At 41.7% G+C, this 20,630-nt stretch overlaps 1 protein-coding gene across 8 annotated transcripts in view; it reads right to left on the bottom strand.

Moving 5' to 3' along the window:
* Positions 1-10,895, bottom strand: part of prdm16 (PR domain containing 16) — a 172,306-nt gene extending 161,411 nt beyond the window's left edge. For 5 of the 8 annotated variants that reach the window (XM_082519891.1, XM_082519890.1, XM_082519892.1 and 2 more), the window contains exon 1: positions 10,614-10,895. In XM_082519891.1, the coding sequence (XP_082376017.1) occupies positions 10,614-10,650 (37 nt within the window). In that variant the 5' untranslated portion in view covers positions 10,651-10,895. The remainder of the gene's footprint in view (positions 1-10,613) is intronic. The other 3 variants (XM_082519894.1, XM_082519895.1, XM_082519897.1) reach the window with 2 other exon arrangements.
* Positions 10,896-20,630: the final 9,735 nt, after the last annotated feature.

The raw sequence follows: 20,630 nt of genomic DNA, 5'->3' as shown, positions 1-20,630 counted from the left end.
GGACTATAGATAACTTTCTCCTGCCCCTTCTCATCTATTTCACTTCTTCCTGACATCCTCTTCAACATCTCCCTTTTCAACAAGAGCAGTTTGCCGGGGTCAGAAAGCAATTTAAAACCTCTATTAATGAGAGTCACTGAGAGAGAGAGAGAGAGAGAGAGAGAGAGAGAGAGAGAGAGAGAGAGAGAGAGAGAGAGAGAGAGAGAGAGAGAGTGAGAGAAGAAGAAGTTAAAAGAAGGGAGAGAGAGATAGATGAGGTAGTGGGGCGGAGAGGAGAAGAGGATGAGGAAGGAGGGAGGGGGGTAGTCTGGGGTGTCAGCCATCAAAGCAGACCAGGAGAAAAGAAGGCCAGGTGCTGTTTGTGGGAATGTGCCGTCCATGGTTCCAGGGACCAGGGAGCTAAGGAGGGGGAGGTGGGGGCACGGTGGTAATTAGCCAAGCCTGGAGGAGAGAGAAGGCCCTTGAGGGCCCGCGGGGATAGCCCCTCCGAGAGGATACCATTTGCACTTCTACAGGAGCCGCCAGCCCCGGGCCACAAAGAAGGGGAAAAGGGGAACTATGGCATCCTTTATCAGGCCGGACAAAGACACCGCATCTTTTCAAAGGGGACCGGAGAGAGAGAGAAACTCCAGTGTTCCAAAGAAGGAGGGGAGAAATAGGAAAAGAGAAGAAAAGAAAGAATCTTAGGACCGGTCAGGAGAGAGACAGAGGGAGAGATGCCAGTGTGTGGGTTGCAAAGCGAGACAGGAGGTTACGGTCATACCGTGACCCAGTCGCTCCTCTGAGACATCAGAAATTCACTAATGTCCCACACACGCTTAGATAACACACAGGCACAAGTATATTCCCAGCGCATGGCAACAAAAAACAAAACAAAAATGGCATCACATTGTTTGTAAACGCTATCATATTCCAACTCAGCTAACATCACTTTCAAGATGTGAATTAATATCCTTAACCAAAACAACACTTTGTCTCAAAAGAGGCAAGTCAGCTTGCTCTCTCGCTTCTTCTCATGGCAGCTAAGTAGAGGCAGTGGATAAGGAGCCAAAACGGCCACCCTACCTCTGACATTATCTGGGAATCTTAAGAGTTTTGCCCTCTTGTAGAGCGACGGAAAGTGAAGGTCACTGACATTACTTTTACCTATTACCTTTGGAGAAGGGCTTCACAAGGGGGTGAATAGTAGCCATTGAAGCTATGAGGTTTTGTGCTCCCTGTTTGAGAGCAGCCTGACAGCCTTAGCTGAATAGGGGCCAGGGGTCAGACAGGTCATGTGATAAGGCATTTCAGACCTGCATGTAGGGCCCCAGACTGAAGAGGCCTGAAAAATCTCAAGACCCCCCCCCTCTCTTCACTGTGTCTCTTCTCCTCCTTCCTTTCCCCTTTCCTCTCTGTCCCCTCTCTCTCGCTCCCTTGCTCTCTCTGGACACAAAATGCCATTTGTTGTCCGTCAGTCAGTAGCGCAGAGCCCGGGTCGGGCCCGGCGCTGAAAGCTCCATTCACACACCCTCTCACCCAGGGATGTTTTTGCAATTCAATATTTTCACACGCAGGCAGCTTCATCGTTACTTTGGAACCGTACACTTGGCAGGATGAGGCTGGGGGCCTCTGGGACAGAGGGGCTGAGAGGTGGAGGAGAGGGGTCAGCACAGAGGAATCCTAGTGTCAGGAGGGGACGGGCCTACGCCAGCTAATGGGCCATCTTGAAATGTTTTAGTCAAGACCCCTCCAACACCTACGCACACACACAAACAAGTGTGCACTCACTCGCGAACGATAGCGCACACATTCCACCCTACTCATCGCTTCACAACCAATCTGACTCCAGGTTAACAAGGACGGCTCTTATTTCCTTCATCAAAATCTCTGCGCTAATATAGTCACACTATCCCACCAGGAAAAGATTTTTTTTTCACTCACACCACACTGCATCTTTCTAGCCCACATCTCAAATACACAGGGCAGACCAAGCCATAACCAAAATACAATGGTTATATGTGTTTTTGGGAAAAGCGCACAACCACACTCAGAAAGCCCACCATGAGGGGTTTCATTTCATGTTTCAAGGCTCGCGCAAGAAACAGAAAATGGATCAAAAAACACAGAGAAGTCGAGAACAAACGTAGGTGCCTCGTGTAAAGATGCCTGCTTTTCACCAAACTATTCTGTGAGATTTATTCCAATTTCACAACTGTAACACCAAAGGATTTGTTTAACATACAGAGTGGCTGAAGTAAATTGGGGTAGGGGGGGACTGCACTAATATATTTATCCCACGCACCACACTCTACTTAATGAAATTAAACCACACCAATCGTGGCCCTTTGTCTCTGGGGAATTCCGTAATCAACATGCCACCAGTTTTCATTTTGTATGAAAATAAATGGCAGCTGGTGATATGGGCCTAATTGAGTTGCATCAGGGAGGAGCTGGGTGAGAAAAGAAACTTGCAGCAGCGATGTAGTGGAGCCAATTTTCATGGACAGGAGTGCTCGGGAGAGGTGGTCAAATAAGCAGAGGTATTCATCTGGGAACTGCTACCCAGCTTCCACTCTCTCCTCCTCTCCCTCCTCTTTGTTCTATCCATCATACTCACAGAGAAAGTTAGGAAAGTATGAAACAAATAGAGAATTGGTGAGCCCTATGCGCCAGAGCCTGGCAGGGTCACTGGATAATGACAGCTCAATTACTGTGAATCTCCATGTACAACCCCCCCTCTCATAATACAATCCACACCCGCCCCACCCAGCATGACAAATTTGTCAAACGCACCAAAACGATGGGCCTGACAGTGTAATCGCTAACCGTCCCAACCGACATGAAAGAGGTCTTTATCTGGCCAAATCAAAGAACCTGATCTCTGAGAGAAAAAGGGTGGGGGGGCTGACCAGAGAGGAGAAATGTCCCGCTCGGCCCCCGCGAGACATGGAGATGTCTCTAATCCCCTTTAATGAGACACTGCTTGCCCATCTTTGTGGTAATGACGAACCACAGTGAGAAAGACAGCGAGGAGGAGGAGGGAGGGAGGGAGCGGGAGAGATAGAAGTAGAGATGGAGCCAAGGCTTTGAACTGGCGGTCTTATGAAAGGGGAAGCAAGCAGTGGGAGTTTAGAGCCACACTGCCTCTACACATCACTGTTTGTTTCCAAAGACAGGCAAACAGCCCAGGGGACATAGCAGTTTGTCTGCTTATCATACCAGAACAGGATGAGCCATCATCAGCTGTGCTGGACTGGGACTTGAAATAGACAGCATGTGTTTGTGTGAGTATGTGTGAGTATGGAGGGACGAGCTACGATTCAGACAGAGAGAAGAAGAATACTGGAAAATGAAGTGTCACATTTCTTTGTGATCACTAAACGCATTTAAATGCTCATTTTTATGCTTGTTTTGCATCACCTTGTCATTACATTGTACTGATGGCTGATGGTAGGTCACACCAATAGCTCATTTCAAGATCCTGAATATTAGTAGCAGTATTAGTTTTCATGCATTTGCAGTGCATAGGTACACTCTATATCTATACATGGCAAATGGATCACACAATATACCAAAATATTGCTTTAAAATATGTTCTAGTACACTGCATTTGTATATACAGAAAAGGTACAGTGACTGTTTCTTTTTTGGAAATTTACCATTACAACTTCGGAATCCTTAATTTGGATCACAAAAAGGAGCCAATCATATGTTGTCTCATTACGATTAAAGATCTGGCAATATTGAAATAATATAGCACACATTGGAAACAGCTCTGCAGAGAGTATGGAGTAAATTAAAGTGAAAGCAACATAAAGGTCAGTTCATGAATGGATAAAAGGAAAGGAAATGTAGAATTGGACAGAAGTGAGTGGGAATGAGGGAGAAAGTGCGAGGGTTAATACCAAACAAATCAGGATTAGACCCAGATAAAACTAGTCACAATTTTGAGCAATCCCTGGGATATCACAGTGCAAGGGGGAATCATGAGGGCTGTTAGCGCGCACTAATTAGGGAGTCGACACATTTGCCCCCTTGTTTTGCAAACAACACACACTGTTTAGCAGTGGGTAGTACACAATCACACAAGACACTCATAGAGCTAATCATTTAGCGTTAATCAGAATCCTCTGAAGTAAAGATGGGATATTTCCAATGGGATGATTCCAGCAGTCGTGATGTATTTTTAGTCCTGAGAAGCTGGAATGGAAAACTCTAGACATGACCCACCAGTGGCTGGACATAATTTGATAAGCAACCACGGGTCAAGATATAATGCTCTTTACTTCAGGCCTTTTGTATTTTTTAACCTCATTTTCGCTAACACATATGACTCGGTTTTGTTTGTTTTTTTTACCAAGATCCCTGCCCGCATCTGCAGGCTGAAAACAAAAAGCATAAGAAGAGACAAAAAAACAGGGGGCTGAAAAGAACAGGAAAAAGAAAAACATCAGCAATATATCTGAAACCCTCTCAGTCATGTCAGATTCCCCACTACAAAGCGATTTGGAGACTGTTGTTTTTCTAAACATGGCAGATGAGGTCACAGCGCAAGTGGAGAAACAGACATTTTTGCCAGCTGAATATGGTGAGGTAACTGTATCAATAAAATGAATGGGATTTGGAGCCATGTGCAAGAGCTTAATACAATGGTATTTGTATACCAACTCAAAATTTGACTTAGTCAGCAATGAAGCGGAAAAAGATGCACAGAGCTAAAATTTGTGTGAGTGTATATAAGTGTGCGTGTGTGTGGGTCTCAGTGTGAGAGTGCCTGCGTGTGTCCAGGTGCCCACCCATCGCTGTGCCAGACTTGGCCAAGGTCAAAGCTCCAAACAGTGACAGGACCTCCAATAACTGTACAAAATGGTGCACACACTGATTCCCACACACTTGCACGCATTTAGTCAGCCAACAGTGCCGGCTCCTGCTGTTTGGATGACATTTACACTCAACCTTTCTAGTTTGTGATTGATTGGGGTTAAAGCATACCAATGCACAAAAAATCTGTCACCACTGAGGTGTATGTGTGTGTAAGTGTGACCAGGCGGGATCCATTTGCATTATACCGTATGCATGGCTTCAGTGCGTGCTTGTGTATGTGTCACTGGAAAGCAGGGAACTAAGGCAAGTCAAATGTTTCAAAGCAAGCCTTCAGTGAAACCCAGTCAACAGCGAGGAGTCGCTGGGACTTCACTATTCTCCTAAAACTATACAAATAATTCTGCTAAAATGAAGCAGAACCCATTTATTCTCATTCTGAGAACCCAAACCAAATCAATGTCTTTGTTTCTGTCTCTTTTGTGCAGACTGAAATAATGCACTAGATAAGAAGGTATTTATTGGTCATATATAAAATTAAGCCAACACAACCTTTTCATTTGAAGTGATATCAAGATAGCTCAAAGGTAATGCAATAGGGAGTGTTGTAGTACGTGCTGGGGATCACTTGGTCAAATGATGGATGTGACATTGAAATGTTAGAATAGAAGTAAATTTAAAAAAAACAATGACAAAAGGGGCGAACAAGTAATTTCATCCTCATAATTGCTGAAAGACAGAAGGAGGCTTAATGTAATTTATTTGATTCACGTGTTATTATCCACTTTATTACTTTTTTTTTTTTTACATTTTATTGCAGTTGCCCTTGACCAGATTAGAGTCTCTGTTTTCCAATGAACACTTGGCCAAAACAGCAGCAGCAAATTCACAAGACTAACTGACTGAATAACAAGAAAAGAATTTCTCCTGAGACACTGTTTCACTCTATGTTCAGGAGGGAAAAGGAGGAACCAAAAACAGTCCAAGGAAAAAAAAACCCATAAAATACTGTATATAATAACTGATATATTTAAAGTTCGATAAATTGTTCTATTAAAAGCATTACAGCTGCAGTAAATCATAGCTTAAATCATCAGTTAATCATTTGTTTACTTATCACCTGTGTGTATTCCTGGCACAGGTGCGGGAGATCATATAAGTTTTCTTTCTAAGCTCAATGCAGACTTGCGGGAACGGTTACATAAAAACTATTTGCACCATAGGAATCAAATGGTGACCATATGTTACTCCATGAGACTCAGGACTAGACACTGAATGGACCATAACCATGACCTTGTCCTAACTTTGACTAGAGCAACTTCCTCTGCAACAAATTAATATGTTACAAACATGCAAAAATCACAGATGAGTCACAGATAAATCTTTGTTGGCTTTTTAACTGTCAGTTGTAAAGCTACTCCTTTCAAAGAACATCATACAGTGTTTTCTGGTTGTACAGTTACATGTCAATACAAAAGCATTTTACTAAATGCATATGGACAAAAATGATTATAAAAGGAAATAAACATGGAAAACCAGTCAGAACAACCCTCCTCACGACATGCACAAATCTGCAATCTGCACATGTACACACTCAAAATGAGGAAATGACATCCAAATCCAAAACTTCTATAATCAAGTACTTATGTAGGAAATGTGGCCTCGCCAAGTGTGGACTGATGCAATTAGTCAGGCTACACAATTTTTCAATCATTCAGAAATTGACACAAATGGTCCTAAAATCAGTCCAAATGCTCAGATCAAAATCCCCGAAACCATATAAAATAAAATAAATTCAAAACTATATTGAAAACTTCACTTTAGAAATCACTGCAAAGCATGTCATCCTCATAACAAGGTGGTGAACAATATGTCTGTAAAAGAAAGAAAAAGAGCCTGTAGTATGCAGAAGTAGCAAAGTCTGCACATTTCGACGACAGCCAAACGGTGATGCCTGAATCGGTGCTGCAAAGATCATTCACATCATCACACATGAATGCAAATGGGCTCTATGGAACCACAAGAATCTCACGTTTCCCTCCCTGTTTTAGTTATGCAAGGTCTGCAGCAATAAAGCAAAGATCTCACAGGTATTTTTATTTCACAATTTATCCAGCGTTACTGACATTCAGCATAAACAAATGTCTCTGTGGGTACTGTAAATGCACTGAAAGGAAATTGTCAGAATTCGGAACAGATAAAAATCTGTAATTCTTCTCAAACCATCAAAATAAGAGCCTGGACATTTTTTCATGTCCAGGCTCTAATCTGTGAACATGAAGGAGTGCTATCTGACACATATTACCGCTGCATAGCAGTAACATACTGGGTCCCTGAACGTTTAGCCAGAAGTTCAACATAGCTACCATTGTTGGTTTTAAAGTGTTATGGGTTGGGTTTTATTACTTCTGTCAAAACATCAGAAGCTGTTGAGCCAGGCCAAGTTCATGACTGGGAGTCCATCTAATAAGAGGCCTTTAACACGAAGATCAATAGGATATCTTGCGATTAGTACATCATAGAAAGAGACAAAGACAGGCCGTGAGAGAGGAAAGCTGTCTGAAATTGTGCGAATCTTTCCAAACACAAAATCACAAAAGCAAGACTGTACAAAAAAAATAAATATTTTCTGATTGTGCAGAAGATTAAAATCGGTGTTGAAAATCGATAATCTGCGTGAATTCACTGACTTTCATTTCACCATATGTGATAAAGTACACGGTTCTTTTTTAATTACCTTTTTTAGCGCAGGGGAGGAAGAGAACAGCGCGTGCGTGCTTATGTATTGCTCCCACCTGTGTACTGAAAAAAACATACCTGAAAATAAATGTACGCCCACTCAACCGGAAGTCTTAATTGATCCAAAAAAAAAAACAACCACACACAATTTAACGCTACATGTGGACCCCTAAGAATACCACAATAAAACCGCCGCAAGGTGTTAAACATTTCAAACACAATCAGCCTTCTGTAGCGCGCACGGACACACACAAACACACACATACTCAAGCATAACTTCATCGTGAGTAACGCCAAAAGTAATTATATTGTCACTTTGCGTCTTTATTCTCAGCTAGATTGGCTGTATTGATTTTTTTTAGTTTTTTAAGATAACAAGAGGCCAAGTCGCATATCAAATCCGTTCCGTTCGATAAAATGAGATGTGGCGTAAGGCTCGAGTGTCTCCATGGAGTCATTCACTGGTTAAGAAAAAAGTTCAATTAAATTAAATGAAAAATAAAGCTTAGAATAGACTGTTTAATATTTTTAATAAAAAATAAATAAATACAATAGACGTTGATCTCAAATTAAAAGTTGCACATTTTCAGCAAAATAATAAAAAAAATCAAAAAATCAGAGGAACAGAAAGTAAAACCATTTTTTCCTTAAAAAAAAAAAACAAAAAAAAAAAAAACACTCATTAACACTTTAATGTTGACGCAAAAGTATTATGTCAACACACCAGAACTAATGCATAGCTAGTTAGTGCATAGTTAGAGATCAATGCCACTTTGCATTAAAGCGCTCACATAGTCGTGTTAGGTGAAAAGTTTCTAATATCGTGGTCTTTAATGTGCAGCCGGTGTCCGCGAGAACAATAACATAATAATATAAAAAATATTAATAACAATAATAAAACGATAAAGCAGCTGCTGCATAATAGCCGTGGGCCTACAGCCTACTGTACTCAGCTACAAAAGAGAATGTTTTACCCCAGCGTCAAAAAAGGGGGGAACGCACTCCCCCCGCGTCGCATTCAAAAGTTGTGGGCCTGCACGATTTGAATGTTAAGGAAGAACATGATATTTTTCATGCCTTCTGTCTGCTCTGTTTTTCCAACCACTGCAACACAACAGATTGGAGGCCTGTGAGCTGCAGAGGCTCCCAGTGCTCCGATCTGAGTGCTACAAAGCCAGGTATTTGTGTTCATTAGCACCCGGATCAACAGACTATCAAGGCTGTTTAGAGATCAAGACCAAGTGCAATTACTGGCAATAGGCTGGTCCTCCACACGTTTAAGTATTTTCACAAAGCAGCCTAGTTTACGTTTTTTCCTTTAACCCATTTTCTTTGAAAAAAAAAACATTATGTATGTGTATTTCTTGCTTTGTTGTAAACTTGTACGGGAACTTTGTCCTCTCGTGTATGGCCGTGTGAAAGTGACACGATAACAACAAGAACACGACTGAAAAGTGGAGAGGGGGGAAATGTTAGTGTTTTTATTCTCGTTGTTTTTCCTTTGAAAGAAAGAGCGCTGAAACCCCCTCCCTGAAAATGAACTAAACAGCGCTAAAATAGAACAGATTTATTTGGGACGTGTCAAGTAAAGCTCTTTATTTAAAATAAATAAATAAATAAATACATAAACACTTCATGTCTGTTTCAAATGCTTGGCACGGAGTATTTGGTCTGAAATGACTTTGTTGAATAGCCTTAATTGCGTCTAATGCGAGGTCGAGGTTCACGCTGAATTAAAAGGGAGGGAGGCAAAGTTACAAAGTTTTCTGAAAGGGCCTGGAAACACGCAAATAAAGCAGGTCCAACATACGACAGCATATTCCTAAAATAAAATAACCCCCCCCCCCCCCCCCCCCCCCCCCCCCACATTATAATAAAACAACATACAAGCTAGAATGCAAGCTTTCACAAAACCACAGCTCAAGTCACTATGGTTTGGAAGAAAACAAACACCAAGGCAGAAACAAAATAAAATGACAACAGGCCCGCAATAGAAATCGCGATGTTGTGAAGCATTTGTCTTTCAAATGAATTGTGGATAAATAAAGCCGAGTGATCCACGCAGGGCTGTGGAAGCCAAAGTGCATTCATGCAAGAATAAAATCGGCGGTTTAAGTAAATGTAATTCATAAATCAACCCACCAACAACAAACAAATGTCAAACGATAAACATGGTCCATTTCCAACAACAAAGTGCTCATGTTCACACTCACACTAAAAAAAAAAGAACCGAATACATGAATTTTCCGTGTGACGCGTCCAGCAGCCCACAAAAGTCGTCGTATGGGCGCTCTCAAGACACATTATTGATTGGCATTCCCTCGAGGAGGAAACAGCCTGCTGCTGCAGTCCAGTGGCCTTGGGTTTTGGGACGAAACAAATTAGCGGGAGAGCAATATCTGCTGAGATTTGAGCAGGATCGAATTAAAGAAGAAGAAGAAAAGTCCTCATTAAAATATTGCTCTTTCCTTTCTAAAATCGCATCTCTGCGTATCAGTTTGCAGGCAAATGAAAGAGTGCGCCCAGGCTCGCCGTGAGCTCTGCAGCGAGCAGCAGAGCAGTGCCACAGCGCCCACTATTTTAAAAGCAGGGAATATTATTTCACAAGACTTGAAACGGCTCTATGAAAAAAAAAGTTACTATCCATTTCGACAACTTTCTCGGTAGCTTCAGGAGAGGAATCTGCGCCTTCGCGGAAGCCCGCGACAACCGATAAAGAGCAAAAATACGAGATGAGGCTCAATTCTGGGAGACAGTGTTTATCTATTTCTTTTATCGGAGTGTAATCAGCTAAAGCACCAGCGGCGTTTCTCATCACACATGAAAACTTTTCTTTTTCTTTTTTGTTGACACTGGAACCAGCGAAGCCAAGACCGCAACACGCAGGGAAACGAGACTGAGCGGCCGAAACGGGACATATTTACAGCGGAAAAGTTATTTTTGAACAAAGAGTAGTCATATCCTCTCTTAAGGATATGGCAAATGACAAGGACACAGTGGACATCTACGGAGCCGGGAGTTTGGAGCCGGTGGGTTAACTCGATAAGAATGGGGGAAAAAATAAGACCTACTTTTGGCCAGTTTTCTCGCCCTCGCCTTGGATCTCATCTTGTCGGCTTGTAGATTCCTCTCGTCGTCCTCCGTGAGCCCAGAAGCAGCAACAACACTATCTTCATCTCACCAGCATTGTCAGTTGTGATACCTTCGCACATGCGCACAGGCCATTCAATCTGACACCCTCGCCGGGGCCAAAAAACTTTCCAATGTATTCATCATCATCACTTTTTTTTTTGTCCTATCGTCTCCCCTTTAGATCACTTATCTCTTCCCCTCCTCCTCTTCCTCCTCCTCCTCCTTGCTCTCTCTTCACCATCTCACCTTCCCACCCTCCCTCCCCCTTACCATCCCCTTACCCCCCCCCCCCCCCTTCTCACCCCTCCACCCGCCCCATTCAGCTCCTGCCAGCACCCTCTTGGATTTTTACCCCCTTTAACAGCGACTGCTTGGTTTTCTCCAGCACAGCGGTGAGCGCAGTGAGGTATGGTGGTGAGGTCAAGGTCGTATTGTAATACTGGAATTACATTTTTAAATATAATTTTATCATTATTACAGTATTTATAATTAACATAATATATTATTTTGTTGTTTTTGTTCCTGTTTATTTAAAAAAAATTGTGCTATAAAAATACTTTCCTTTCTTAATTTAAAGACTTACAGAAACTTTGTGTTTAGGCAGTTGCCGCTACTGATACCTCAGTATGTGTTGCTGGAGCTGCAGAGGTTATTTTTAACTTCATTAATTCACACGCACACGTAAACAGGTCCAAGGCTCGAGCTCGATTGTGGTTGCAACTTTACAAGCTTACAAGCTATGATTGTGTGTGTGTGTGTGTGTGTGTGTGTGTGTGTGTGTGTGTGTGTGTGTGTGTGTGTGTGTGTGTGTAAAAACCATGTTGCCCTCAGGACAAGCAGCGGCCAGCAGCTGTTTGACGCATGCACGGCGCCTCCACCAGTAGGGTCCTACCGGAGAGACGTCCATGCTTTCTTTCTTTTTTTCTTTTTCTTTCTTTCTTTTGTTTCCTTCTGTGTTCACATTTGTAACAGCCGTGTTGCTTATTTCTTGGATAACTTTCTCTGTTCACAGTTAGCAGCAACCGTGCGCACACTGCTTCGGCAGATCACCTGAAAGCAGGTAGCCAGATTGCAGGCTTTCTTTTTGCAGCTGTGACTTTTGCCTTGCACCTGTTTGTTTGTTTGCTCCAGACAGAGGAAGACCGTCTTTACGTTACGTGCATACAGGAGTTCGATGTAAGGACTCAAAGGTAAAATTTAGATCTCTGTTCTCGACAAAAGAATCTGCTCAAACACAGCTACATAACCATTCAGCACAACATTTTCTTAACTTGTTAATGTACAATTCAGAAAACAAACTGAATTTACACGAGATATTTTGTTAGACGGTGTAGTTTTATTACAACAGTTTTAACATCTGTATTATTATTATTGTTGTTATTATTATTATTATCATTATTATTATTATTATTACATTGAATCATACGCACAAAATATTTTTGCTGATGTCCAAACATTTCATGAAAAAAAAACGAAAGACGCAGTAAAAGTTGTAAACATCTATTCCGATTTAACTTTTTTTTTTAAATAATCTTCTGACTTTTTAAAGCAACAAGATCCGGTTTGGCTGCCAGGCCGCTCGATATATTCATGTGGTGCCTGCATGGGCCTTTAGCCTACATGTCATATGGGAATGGTTTCCGTCTAGTTTAGCTGAATAAAGGCGGCTCTATGTTGGAGCCTATTAAAGATCGGTGACGATGGAGCAACTGCAGTCTGCTGGGAGAGCGGCAGGGATCTATTCCTGGATATATTTTTTATGGGCTATGCTACTTACAAATCCATACACGTTATTATTATTATTATTATTATTATTATTATTATTATTATTATTATTATTATTATTATTATTATTTCTTGATTACACTGCTATACAAGCACTGCGAATAATTCGACGATGTGTGACAGTTCTTTGGTCTCCTTGCATCCTGACTTCTTACAGTGCGCGGTGATCTGAATAAAAGCATCGAGCTCATGTCCCCAAACAGTCTATACTGGGAGAGAAATTGCCGTGGGATGTTTTCCCACGGGTTGAAGTGAAACGAATGACGTGATCATTAATCAATAACAATCAGCAGTAATTAGCTTACATTAAGTGCATATTAGGGAGTTTGTCTCGCATCATGAGGCGAGGGGGTTTGCGTTGTTGGCTTGACAGAATGCAGAAATGAAGAATGAGAAGTACGGCGTGTGAGGACCACCTGGTTACCTGTAACCTGTTAATATATTTTCTTTAGGATACTATGAAAAAAATCTTCAGGTAAAACACGAGGGGTTTATTTAAAAGCGAGAGAGAGAGAGAAGCTCACGGCCTTGCATGCGACGCAAAACAGGGACCGACAGATAAAAGAAACGGGTCGATAAGCACATAATAAATTATGTGAATAACAATCGTGTACAAAGGTTTTGTTTATTCCTTTTGGTATCCAACAGAACCGCGGAAGCGTGACGACAAGCCATCGATAATCCATCGTTTTAATCGACCGGCTTTGTCGATACCTCCTCCTTCATCCAATTTCAGTCAGAGGAAAACTACAAAAAAGGGACATTCAGCAGAACTTTCTCCACTTTGTCGGAATAATTTCCACCAGTCTCCCGAAAAAGTTCAGACCTCTCAATATTTCCTGCACATCGGGTTGGACAAATGCTTTCACATGGTGCAACACCTTTTTTTTCCCTTTTTTTAAAGAGCAATTAACTGTGATTATGCTTGCAAAGAAAAGTGTTGCTCTCCGACACTGGGCCGTTGGGGAATACTTTTCTGCGCCATTTAAAGCTTTAAATGCTTTGGGGAAACATGGCTGCTCGGAGAAACTTCGCGTTTCGTAGCATTTGCTTTCCAGAAATGTGACGTGCATTTTTTTCTCCGTCCCCCCACCACCACCACCTCTCTCTCTCTCTCTTTTGTCTTGCCACTGGAAAGAGCGCAAGAAGGCAGCACTGCTGGCTCCGTCCCCGGAAGAGAGGTGTGCTGCTGCACTCGCGTTCAGTCATCTGCACGTGCCGGGTCGCTCTCCGTTTTATTCCCTCTAATTAGACTAAAGAGAAGCAGATGGGATTCATAATCAGCGGAAAGTGACAACAAACAAACAGGCACAAACAGGAGTGAGATCCAGTTCGATAATATATGCAAAGCCTATAATTATCCGAGTTTTTGTTTTATTTTGTATGATCATTTTATTGTGTTTGCCTTTAACCTGCTAAAGAAAAAAAAAAACATCTTTAAATTCGCCCAAGCACACCCTCCTCTGTGTATCGCTTACAAGCCAGCATTTCTCGTCAGCATCATAAACCCTCTACAGATGTATCCGAGGCCTCTTTATTCACGCGTGTGCTGATTATATCTCCAGTGTTAAAGGGCACATTTAAACTCTGTTAAAATTCCGAGAGCTCATTTAGATTAAGCGATGACGCCTTTACATAACGCAAGGTGACATGCCCGTGAGATTTCTCAGCAAAGCGACGGCCTTCCCCGCTCCTTCTTACAAAAACTCTAAATTATTGTATTTTATTTTTTATTGTTTTGGCCTCACAGCGCTGACTTCATAGGTGATTAGCTAAAATGTATTTTTAGGCCTGGGAAATTTTGATTATTAAAAAAAGCAAAACACTCAATTCCAACGTGTAGGCTAAGACGCTGCTAACGGATCCTTATTATATCTATTTATTAATTCAATAATGTAATGATATTGGCCAATATTAATCCAAAACCTTGGATTTTTTTTAAGTACTCTGTTATCGCGATAAATCTTTAGGTGTGCGCACACTCCTAATAGCTGTGCGAGCTTAGGTGGAGGCGGAGGGGTGGGGGTAGACTTACAGAGGTGTACAACAGTGTGGACTGGTGTGGTCGGACTGCGGCGACCGTACCCCCACCCTCGCCTACCCCTCTCCCCCTCTCTCTCTCTCTCACACACACACACACACACACACACACACACACACACACACACACACACACACACACACACACACTGAAACCCAAGCTTTATCCGCGGTGGAAAAGACTCGGGGTCTCTGGATTAGACGCTACGCGGAGATAACATCAGCGCACATTAGATATGTGAAATGGAGCACCTCGCGGTCCGGCCTACGGGTGACGCGAGTCGGGGGACATCAAAAAGCCGCAGCGGGCCCTTTTGTGAGAGCTCTGAGCATTGTAAATTTGCTAACTGTAATTCTGCCACAGTTCATGTAATGGGAGAGTAAACACGGTAACTAGCTGTGGCAGGGCACTAGAGGAGCCTCCGCATTCACACACAAAACACGCGCACTGCTTTGGGTGTGTTGTGGGGAGAGGATGATGACGATCCACACACCTCAAGACACATTTTCCACAGATCAATAAGGACACATTCACCGAGATTACAGCAGCCAATCAATTATAAAGTCCCGGTGAAGTCTTAGTCTGGAGTGGGACTCCACAGCAGGCCGCTCCCTCCTTTCCTCTAATGAAGTCCCTGGAAGCGTTCACGGGGAAGGTGCCTAAGTAATTATTATTCATTAATTGGGTTCGGGACCTCGTGCTTCTCTGGGAAATAGAAAATCTGACCGCTAATCCAGGACGTTTCTCTGGGACCCTTTGCGGTGTTGTTAACATGCTGTCACAGACTGACGGGCGCTGCGCCACCACCACCGACAGCACGAATATGGAGAGGTTATAGGGCAGCGACTGTACAGATACACACTCTGCGTGAGGCCTGAAGCGGAGTGCTTTCTTTTTTTTTGTTCACACCTGGAAAAAGAAACAAATAATAATAATGAATTTTATATATATATATATATATATATATATATATATATATATATATATATATATATATATATATATATATATATATATAATGTGTGGAAATATTGGCTAGTGCGCAACAATAACTTATGACAAATACATTATTCAAAATTATTCACATTTTTTGCGACATATTTTGCCGCAATAGTCGTAAAATATTATTTAATAAACTTTATCAAGTAGTTCTTCGATTTTCTTGGCAATGGCAATGGCTCGCTCAGTTAAGCGGTTCCTGGAACAAACAAATGCATTCAGCTGTCAGTTCATTTAAAAATGAATCAGGGCCCGTTTCGCCAAACAAAAAAAAGCACAAACAAGTAAAGGCACCTAACCATTTTCGTTTTTATTTGAGCCTTAATAGATGCACTTCTCTATTTTATATTCTAAATAAAACATATTGTCTGTAACAAGGTCTTTTTATATTTCTATAATATAGAAATTAGAATAAATATAAATATAGAATTTTTTAGACGAATGCAAACGCACACGATATATTTTATGCCCCAACTTCTCGATATATACTACGTCATCACGTCGCTGAATTCAAAGAGAATCAAACCAAAATCAAAATCAAACCACGGCTAACGAAAAATAATAATAATAACACAAAAAATCGCAAAATGTAAGCAGACAAGGATAAAACATAAACCAAAACTGTCAGGAATATATGCAAAAAGAAAAAAAATCTTCCGTCCCATCATCATTAATGTTGTTGTTTTTAATTAATCGCTCGTTAATGTCGCCATCAATTTCCCCGCTGATCAGAGGAGCGAGGAGCCAACAACCTCGCCAAACAAATGCACACTAAAATATTGCCTTGAGGCTTGAGTGAAAATTACCCCGATGTAGAAATGACCTTAATATGATGTAATCAATCAAGCTGTCTGCTGGGACACTGGGAATCATAATGTTAATCTTTTAGTTTGGAGCGATGGGGACGTGGGGGGCGGGGGGAAGGGCGGTGGCCTGTCATATTTTACAACTCAGCCAAGAGACTCGCACAAGTTCAGTGACACAGAGTAGCCGAAGAAAGCCCGATATAAACTCCAACATGGAGTTACAGTAGTCCTTCTCTCTCTCTATATATATATATATATATATATATGTGTGTGTGTGTGTGTGTGTGTGTGTGTGTGTGTGTGTGTGTGTGTGTGTGTGTGTGTGTGTGTGTGTGTGTGTGTGTAAAGGCTAAAAGATCTGAAAGCCCGATTTGTTTGTGGGAGGAGTGTGTTAGCTATTTGTAGCTGAGGATATTTTGGAAAGGGTGATACTAAAGTATGACAACTACAAAACTATAAATAAATGATGCATTACATGACACAAAAATTATTCTACAAAACTATAATAATAATAATAATAATAATAATAATAATAACTTTAGTTTGAGCTATATTATGAATGTGGACATTACTGAATTAACATAAAGGAATGGGTAGACATAAAACTATTTTTTCAATTAATGTGTCTAAATTTTTAATTAACATACTTCTTTTCACTAAGTTTTTTTTTGAGGGGGGGGGGGGGTATATTTAAGGTGAACTGAACTGAACAATGAAGTAAAAGGTCAGCAAATTAAAAACCTCATCAGAGAGCTAAAGCTTCTGTAGACGCCCATTTCCCTTGCGACAAGCACTCATGCACACTGCAAACATATTAGCTCTGAGAGCATACACAAAACTTGGCAGGCTACAAGAGGCTTGTTGGGCAGCACCAAGTGCTGAAGCCCGTGCATGTTATCAATAACAACTGTGGACAGACGGAACAGGCCGAGCCCACAAGTGTCCATTTCACACCAGACTGGCATGGCACTGGGTTAGGACTCTAGAGAGCTGTCTGCCAGCCCTCACCAGCGCTTTGAAGCAATTTAACTTCTGGAATTTCTGGTTCTCGTCTTTGAAACGCAGCCCCCTGAAGGTTTAACCTGAAAGTTGTGTTCTCACCTAAAGATCTGATTTGGATGTGGTATGGTTCTTTGATAGCATACCAAGACTTAGGAAATAGAGCAATGACAAATTAGAGATTGTGATTCTTTTAGGTTATCAAAAGGCAATTTAAATTAATCTATGTAACTACGAAACAAAGGATGGCTTTTTTTTTTGCTGAGGTAGGCAGCTGAAGAACTTCCTTGTAGAACATCATTAATTACACACTGGAAGATTTTTGATGCAACAAATAATTTCAAAATCTCAAAGCAATCATTTAAACAAGTTACACACAACAAAACAGAAAGCACAAATAGGTTATTTTAATTTAATGTATCATTTGTTATGTTTTGTTTTAGTTTGGTTTGTGTTTATTTGGGGGTTTTGATCCCTAAACACAATTCTGGTCAAATGAAATTTATCTTCAGGAATATAAATGACATTTAGCTAGATTTCCAAACTTCTTCAGATCCAGCAGTCTCCATGTGACCACTAAAACCGCACCGATGTATCACAGTGTTGTATGCAGGGTATGACGTCACTGCAACTGGCTCAAGTGGGGCCCCTGAGCACAGCATACATATACTCATACTGCTGGAAGGAGGGATGCCAAAGGCTCAGTCCAGTTTTGAAGCAAAGGCACTGTTAAATAGTGTTCAGTACAGATGTTCTGGATGTGTCATTAACATATATTCTTTTTTCACTTGATCACATTTTATCATCAGAATCATCAGCATCGTATGTGGCAGCAAATCAGACTTTTAATTATTTCCTGGTAACGAAAAAGGCTGATCTCTGTACCAGATCCTGGATTTTTTTAAAACAGATTCATAAGTCCTGTTGAAATTCTCAAGATAAATAGATGCATTTTTTTGGTCGCCAAGGTATGCAGACCTTCAGTCCAAGGGATATATGCACATTTCAACAAATCATTAAGAGGAATAAAACTTACCCAACATGCTTCCACACAGATAAACAGCCCTTTGTGTGTACACACATGCTTACAGAGTACAGTGCAGTGTTACTCTCTATTTTACTCTGAGGAAAAATTTTCAAGTTAGCCTGTTTTCCCCGCAGGAGTGGATGGCTTCCCAGCATGAGAAGAACTAAGTTAGTCCAAGTTGCACACTTACTCTATAAGCCTGACATTTCATAGGAAACAAACCATAAAACACCAAACACTCTACAACCCAACAAAGACCAATAAAGGTTTCAACATCTGAAGCACAAACACTGCAAGTAGCAAACAAACCCAGCAGCTCTCCTGCATCGTTTCCATTTCCATCTAGATTATTTTCCCATCCTCTCCTCAGACTCTTGCAGCCGGCCAGTGACCGGATACATTATTTATTTGTTTGTTTTGCTGCAAAGTGTATACGTGTTTGCGGCAAGAAAGCAAATGGGTGTCTTGCTGGACTGACAGGATGATTAATAGGAGGTTGAGTTAGGGATGGGGGAGTGATGGTGATGCAGGATGGGGGCTGGGCGGGGATTTCGGCAACACATCAAAAACAACAGCACTTCCCGGGGTTCACCGCCACTTCCTCCGTTGGACCACCCCACTTCCCTAAAGCCTACTTCACGCAGCACAAAACCCTGGGGTGGCTCAGTGAGGGTTTACACGGAGGAGGTAATGGAGATTTTTTCTTTAAGACAAAGTCACCAACACAAAGAGGGTGGGTTAACTGCATAATTAGTCATCTTCCTCTGAGAACATGGGAGGAAGAAAGAAGCAGGGGGGAGAAAATAGTGCGAAGGAATTTCGGTGTGCATCAGAGCTGCATGTTGTTTGTTAAAGGGGCACAGCAAGTGCTGAAATGGCAGATAGCTTCATGCACAACCTGGATAAATATTGACTTTGGGCATTTGTAAGCATTCTTGGCCAAAAAGGGACAGGTGATGTTAGTGGTGAAAAGAGGAGCAACGGGAATAGGAAATGTTGGAATCTGACGACATGGAATGTTCAAGATGGTTCTAACACAAGTTAAGCTAACCTGATACGGCCATTAACTAAAAACGAAACACTAATGTGCAGTATTAGAAAATATCTAAAGATGCAGAGACCCACAGTGAACAGTAATCTTGTCTGCGTCAGAGAGCGAAGCTTTGAAAGAGTGCCCTCCTGTGTCAGATGCACAAAAACATGTCGCGCAGTGCATCTGTCCTCAGCCTCTGACTTCAGCCTTCGACTCCTGTAAATAGACATTTGAGAGCTTCTGGGCCACAGGCCTGTCTCAAAACACAATACACCATAGCTGAGCTTACTGGGTCTGGATGTATGCCTTTAATTTGAAAAACCTTTTCTATAGTGCCAAGTGTTTGTGTGTGTTCCTTGTTCTACCTAATCACAAAGGAGGAGAGAAACAAACGCTGAATTTTAACAGGTTGTCATCGTCCACTATTGCTCTTTTCCGAGGGAGCTAGCTGCCAAATCCCTGAGCATGCATAACAATTCCATTACACTGTGCAGGACACCCACACGACTCTTTTGAAGCCAGAGCATTTTAGAGTAGAAGAGTTTATTGACTTCAAATTGGTACCATTTGGCCCCTTTCTTCTTATTTCTTAAAAAAAAAAGTGCAAGAGCATGAGCAGCTTAGTGTTAAATGTTTAAGTGATGTTTATTCGGATGAAGTTAGGTGACAGTTGCACAGCGGGATGCCAGTTTTAGCTTACATTCAAATAATGACTGCTCATCGCTGGAAGGATTTTACTTAGCATTGTGATTCCTGCTAACATTCAAGGGCTTGTTTTACAGCAGTGTTCATCTGTAGACCAAATGTGTCACAGTACGATTGGAAAGATTCGGTCTTTTTGGTTGGGCCAATAAACTGTGTCAGATGATTGGATTTGTGATCCGCCCTGTCCTCGCTTGCCATTTTCATAAGCTCATATATCACGCAGTGACATTTGCCATGTGGTAAAACTGGACAACTTGCCACTCCATTTTGGAGATTTTTTTTTCTTCTCCTCACTGTCATGTCACACAGACGCTGAAAATAATGTTTTGCTGTGACCCATGCAGAGTAACCTTTTGAAGTTGTCAGTTGGAAAAGGCTACTGTGGGACACTTATAGCGTGTCAGCTGCTAGGAATTCAGTGTGTGGAAGACTGGGCTTACAGACACCTGTATGCCTGGGGTCATAGTGGCACCTCTCAGCTTTCCAAATCCTGCAGGATGGTCTGTTCTAGTGTGTGTGTGTGTGTGTGTGTGTGTGACATAAGTCCCTCCACAACTTTCT

Source organism: Aulonocara stuartgranti, assembly GCF_965226115.1.
Source record: "Aulonocara stuartgranti genome assembly, chromosome: 20".
Classification (NCBI taxonomy): Eukaryota; Metazoa; Chordata; class Actinopteri; order Cichliformes; family Cichlidae; genus Aulonocara; species Aulonocara stuartgranti.
Note: the sequence above shows the minus strand (reverse complement) of the source record. Positions and strands in the feature narration are given on the sequence as shown.